This window comes from Typha angustifolia, chromosome 11, assembly GCF_048772165.1.
Source record: "Typha angustifolia cultivar Huaian chromosome 11, ASM4877216v1, whole genome shotgun sequence".
Taxonomy (NCBI): domain Eukaryota; kingdom Viridiplantae; phylum Streptophyta; class Magnoliopsida; order Poales; family Typhaceae; genus Typha; species Typha angustifolia.
In genome coordinates this window covers 12,249,817-12,256,099 of record NC_133249.1, presented here as the reverse complement: position 1 = coordinate 12,256,099, position 6,283 = coordinate 12,249,817, and the positions used below count along the sequence as shown (strand labels likewise).

General features: G+C 34.9%; 1 protein-coding gene across 1 annotated transcript; it reads left to right on the top strand.

The window, feature by feature from the left end:
• Positions 1-227: 227 nt before the first annotated feature.
• Positions 228-1,532, top strand: LOC140770445 (transcription factor bHLH14-like). Its single transcript, XM_073111644.1, has one exon. The coding sequence runs from the start codon at positions 257-259 to the stop codon at positions 1,409-1,411; it is 1,155 nt and encodes a 384-aa protein (XP_072967745.1). The 5' UTR covers positions 228-256; the 3' UTR covers positions 1,412-1,532.
• Positions 1,533-6,283: the final 4,751 nt, after the last annotated feature.

Below are 6,283 nucleotides of genomic sequence, written 5' to 3'. Positions count from 1 at the left end.
TCATTGTACGGGTTTTATATATTAAACATGTGCTAATTTCCTAGATTTCATATTTATCCACACGATTAAATCCCCTCCAAATCTATCTCGCTCTCTTGCTCGCTCGTACGAATGACGACAGCCGCCACCATCACTACCGTTCCGAGCTCTCTTTATAATTTATCGAGGGTCCCACAAATGGTGTATCGGTACAAATCCTCTTATATATAGACCCAACCACCGTGCTCCCTTTCCAAGTTCCAATTAGGAGTTAAAAATGGAAGACCTCATCTCTGCTTCCTCTTCCAATCTCCAATTTCGACTCCAGTATCTACTCCTCTCCCGACCCGAGTGGTGGACTTACGCCATCTTCTGGCGCGCCGCCGGATCTGCCGACCACCACCAGAGTAGTCCAATCCTCGCCTTCGGCGATGGCCACTTCCGTGGCTCCCATGACGCCGACGCGAAGGGATCGGACGACACCGAGTGGTTCTACGTCGTCTCTTTGACACGGTCGTTTCTCACCGGGGACGCGGCTCCGCCGCCCCGCGCTTATCTGTCGCAGTCACCTGTCTGGCTCGCCGGTGGGCACTCACTTGCCGTCGCAGGTGGCGACCGATCCCGGGAGGCGCAGCTCCACGGGATTGAGACACTGGTCTGTTTCCCGGTTAACGGTGGCGTTATCGAGCTCGGATCCGCGGAGTATATCCCTGAGAACTGGGTCCTGACACAGCAAATAAAGTCATCCTTATCTTTTCTTATGGAGGACTCGTCAATCGTACATAAGAAGGAACCCCAGAGAATAAAAGAACGGTCTTCATCGCTCGACTCTGAGCACTCCGAGTCGGAGGATGGAAGACTTCTCGTCGAGAGACAGCAACCGCCCAAGAAGAGAGGAAGGAAGCCGGGCGGGGCGAAGGTGGAGACACAGGTGAACCACGTCGAGGCGGAGCGGCAGCGTCGGGAGAAGCTCAACCACCGCTTCTACGCGCTCCGCTCGGTGGTCCCCAACGTCTCGCGGATGGACAAGGCCTCGCTGTTAGCTGACGCCGTGTCGTACATCAATGAGCTGAAGGCCAAAGTTGAGAAGCTCGAGGCCGCAGCCAAGCGGGTCAAGAAGGAGGTCGACGTCGATGCCGCCACGGCGGTGTCGCTATCCTCCTCCTCGTCGTCGCTGTCGGGGACGATGGAGATGGAGGTGAGGTTGCTGGCGGGCGACGCGCTCGTTAGGGTGAAGTCGGAGAACGTGAGCTACGCGCCGGCAAGGCTGATGGCGGCTATGCGGGACCTGGAACTGCACGTGCTGCACGCGAGCGTGACCACGATGAAGGAGGTGGTGGTGCAGGATGTGGTGGTGAAGGTGCCGACTTGGATCCAAGAAGCCGTTAAGCTCCGGGCGGCGATCCTCGAGAGGATGGAGAAGGGGTGGTGAGGCCGCCGGAGAAGGGCTTAATTAATCTTTGTTTTGATGAGTGTTATCAAGGTTATACAGTGTGTGATACCCTTCTTTAACTTTAATCTTTGTCAATAGAATAAGATAATGTTTATGTGAATTGATGATGACAAAGTAGAGGCCAACTATAACCAGTTTCCAAATCTGATATCAAATTCCAACATAACATTGTGCAAAAAAATATTATCATGTAAATAGAAATTATAATTTAGAAATAAGTATTTACTTGTTGGATCTCTCTTTGTCCTATAAAGTTAGATAGATAAGAATGGTCGAGAAGAAGAGTTCATTGATTAATTTTTCTGAATAGAATGAAAACTATGTCAAGAACAGTTGAATCTCATTCGCTATTTGTTTGCATGTAACAAGACCGAAGAATGTTAGGTTTCTCAAAGCTATGTTGAAAATTGACTAGTGCAACAGAATAATCTCCTCAGTTTACATCCTTTCTTTCTTCTTTTCTCACGTTGAGAAGATTAGAAAATTATACTCTTCAAAAAGTCTAAGATCATTTAATAATGAACTATTTGACTCATTAAATGGAAATTGTAGAGAAGCGAGAGCAACTTAAATTGAAAACAACGTTTGCTCATAATATGCATTATTCCTCAACATCTAGTAATTTTCGTTCATCTGTCATCATCATCTTCGTGACCTGCAGCAGTTAGGAAGTAGTTGTTGTATTAAGTTGTCCCTCAGAGTATGAAAAAAGAAATCTACGATCACATCGAAATTGATTCCAAGAGTTATTGGCCTAATTAATAAATTATCTATTACCACGTGTGTACTTACTGGAATTAAGTTAAGATAAGCTACAATAAACCAACATGGCCTATTATTAATCTCAATCAGAATAAAGATATAAAGATAATTAAATAAATATATGATTTAATGCCAAGTTTATTTATTTATTAAGAAACCTGTTAGATATAAACGCCATATTAAGAACCTTACACTTTAATACGTTTGCAAGTTTGAACACATTATATTCTGTTTTGTTATTTTTTTTGGCAGAAACTTGCTTTCTTTTCAACTTGTTGTTTCTACTTACTAATTTTCTAGTTGACAAATATGTGACAAAATAAAGTTTTCGTGCTGTAATTTTTCTAGACTTACTTGTAAGAATTGTAGCACATCTTTCTTGTTGACAACTAAATTATGGAAGATTCAGTAAGAAGTGAGTTACAGGTCAGGCTCTTGAACGACCTTGATGGCGTTCAAAGTCTTGTCTATGAGATTCTAAAGATCTCCGAGTGTTGGATTGTCGTTGGAAATACGATACACATGATAAAGATTGGAATGCTGGAGCATTCCAATGACATTTGGTTCATTCATATAGATTTTTCTCCGGATCAAAGATGTCAGAGAGATTGCATGTGATCTATTTTCCCCATCATAGTAGATTTGTGCCACTTTAGAGATTGCTTTTGCTACTTGTCTCAAGAAACACGAGACATATTTTCAACCTTAAAATCACTGAGCTTAAATATTAAGCACATCAAATAATATATTAAGAGAGAATTAAATAAATCACTTTAGAGATAGTTGTGCATAACAACAAACGATGTATAAGTATTTTATAATCATTGTTTATTATAATGTTTGATTTGATCTCAGAGAGGAGATCCATAGTTTTATAACCTGATTTGGTAAGGATTTTTTCCATAAAAATTGATGTATTTGTAGGTGCTCTTGCATATTATATTTTGGCTATTGCTTATAATTCTAAATAAAATATATCTTCCAGCAGATAGTTAAATTCTTTTCAAATTATACATATACTTTGGCTTATACTTGTCCACTACACCTTTATGTACCTGCCCTATTGCCTCAAAATGCAGCCTGGCCATTTGATCCTTGCTTAGCTTTGTTGGCTATTAGGTATGGCTTATTTATTTTATGAATAACTTTTTTCTTACCGTAGAATAAGACTTCTTATTTTAGAATACTAGCTAATTAAATATACTCATTCTAGAATATAAATAATATTTATCAAAATTAAATCTTATACCACAAACTAATCTAATTATTAATTTATCTTTGATATCTATCCCAATAACCGACTTTATATCAAAAGAATATTGATGGTAATTTCATAAAAAGAAAAACATATTTTTTATTTTTTCCTTCATTTTATATCACATTAAAGGTAATTATTACATTCTTATTCTAGAATATAAGTAAATATAAAAGTAGTTATTGCTAAAATAAACACCTCATTTTGGAAATAACAAAAAGGAATGACTATTCTAAAATTGACCTTATTCCTAAATTAAATGAGGTCTAAGATATGATAGCACAAAGCCTATCACTTAGAAACTAAAAAAATTATTCCCTACATAAAAGCATATAAAGAAAGGAATTTTATAAATCACATCATACATTTTATCTACTTTATTTTTGATATCTATCCAATCAACTTACTTTATATCACATCTAATAATATTAATGATAATTTTATAAAAAGAAAATACATTTTTCTAATTTTTCTTCACTTTATATCACATTAAATATAATTACTACACCATTATTTTAAAATACAAGTAAACATAAAAATAGTTATTCGTAAAATAAATACCTCGTCTTGGGAATAATAAAGAGTAATATTTATTCTAAAATTGACTTTATTTATAAATTAAACGAGTCCTAAGAGATGATAACACGGTAGTGAACCTAATACTCATAAAGTAGAAAAACAATTCCCTATACAAAAACATATAAAGAAGGAAAGTTTACAAATCACATCCTAAATTTTATTTATTATTTAATTCATACCTCGTCATTGAAAATTTTATTACCCGATTCTATTTTTTCCTATAATTCTAATTTAACACCTTAGAAAGGGGAAGATGAAGAAAGTTTGTGGAGGAGTAATTTAGTAATTTGGTTGACATCAGTTAGTTAAAATAATACTAAGATGTTAGATACGAATTATAGATAAAAAGAAAAAGATTGAGTTATAAATTACTTAAAAGATGAAATGTAAATAATAGAATAGGTAAAATATACCAGGCGATTTATAAAACTCCATACGAAGAAAAAGATGACAAACACTACATCACAAGGGCATCAACTCAAGGTACATGTGTTAGTGATTATGCCACTCAAGGTAGATGGTGTAGGTGATTATGCCACACAAGGCACATGGTGCTAGTGTTATATGCCTTTATTGCAGGCATTGACTGGTCATTCTTTCGCAATTCTATAAGCGTTTGGTTAGTGATTATTAGGGTAGACTATATTTAGGATATATGAAAAATAAGTCTAAGCAAAAGTCAAAAATCAAAACCAATTAAGTTTAGGGAAATCGAATTCTACTACAAAATCTGAACCAAACTGATGAGAGAATCGCACTTTAAAAATGAACCTAAGTAGAAAATGGAAATCCGAGTATCACAAGTGAGAGTAAGAAATATAAAACCGAGAAATAATAGAAAAAGCTAGTAAGCATGTTAAAAACATAACTATAATTTTTTAACATAAAAAACCTCTCTCAATAAAGAGAGAAAAATCTCTCTCACAAACATGTAAGCTATTTGCATGATCGGCTTAATAGCTAAGCTATTGAGGTCAGCACCTAGAGCCCACTTAGAAATGGGCTTCTTATTTATTTATTTGTAAGTGTTCTTCTAGAAAACTTAAAAGAGTCTTATATTATTCTTATTCGAAGAGACATTTTCATACAAGTGGATCACTAGGTTCTATTTTGATAATAGAAACATAACTTTAAAATTCTTATCTAGGGCCCCTTTTAAATGTTGAGCCGAATTTGCCCGCTTGCGGACAAGAGGGTTTACATTTTTTTTTTCTGTATATTTTAATAATGAAAGGTTAATGATTTTTTTAAACAATAACATAAGGTTATGTTTTTTAATCTTTACTTATAAGCCCACATGAAAGGATACATAATTTTTTTAGTATTTTAAAGAAGTTCTAGTACTTAAACTATATTAAAATAAGTTATTGCAGGGTTAGAAGCGTAATCACTCTAGCTTTATAAATATTTTTAGAGAGAAATCTTATTTATTTTGAAGGAAAATTGAAGACATGATATGGGATTTAAAGTAGGGGTGTTTACTTTGATGTGATATGAAAAGAAAACTATTTATTTTTTAAGAAAATTAAGTGTGTTATGAGAGTAGTATCAAAATAGTATTATTAAATTTATAAAATATAAATGTAACTCAGCTACAAATAGTTTTTTTTCAGGTTTTTTTGTTAGCCATGGTGAAACACGAGGACTTTTATAAAAAAATTTATGTACTTTTGGATGAGGAGAGAGGAGAGAGAGAACATTGACGAGATATGGAAATAAAAGATATGAGATATGGAAATAAAAGATATAAGTCATAGCAAATTTAGAATTTATTTGAATTCAATTTTTTTAATTTTCTATCTCTTTATTTAGGAGTGAAATTAGTTAGCGGTAAAATAATATGGCTCCATGCTTGAATTGTCCTTATCCTCTATTTGGAAGAAGAATGAAATAATGAAATAACACACAAAGTTTACGCCAATCATCCTCAGACTAGAATATGTTATTAGGGTTTTATTTTCTTCACGATTAAATTGTCCTTATCTTCCATTTAGAAGAAAATAAGATAGTAAAATTATATACGAACTCATATCAGTTAATGCTGACTCAGCCCTAAATTAGAATTTGGTATTTTTTTATTAAAAAGTATTTTGTTGTTATCTCGAATCTTATACCCTAGCAAGTAGCTCCTATAAAAAAGTTTACTTAGTTCACATTGTTGAAAATGTGCACACTTTGCAACCCAAATGATCTACCATAATGAAAGTTATAACAATGATGTAGGCATGAAATAGAATCCACTGTCAAGAGATTGG

Excerpts from the sequence above, each read along its gene's own strand:
- LOC140770445 (XM_073111644.1), top strand. The coding sequence starts at position 257 with ATGGAAGACCTCATCTCTGCTTCCTCTTCCAATCTCCAATTTCGACTC.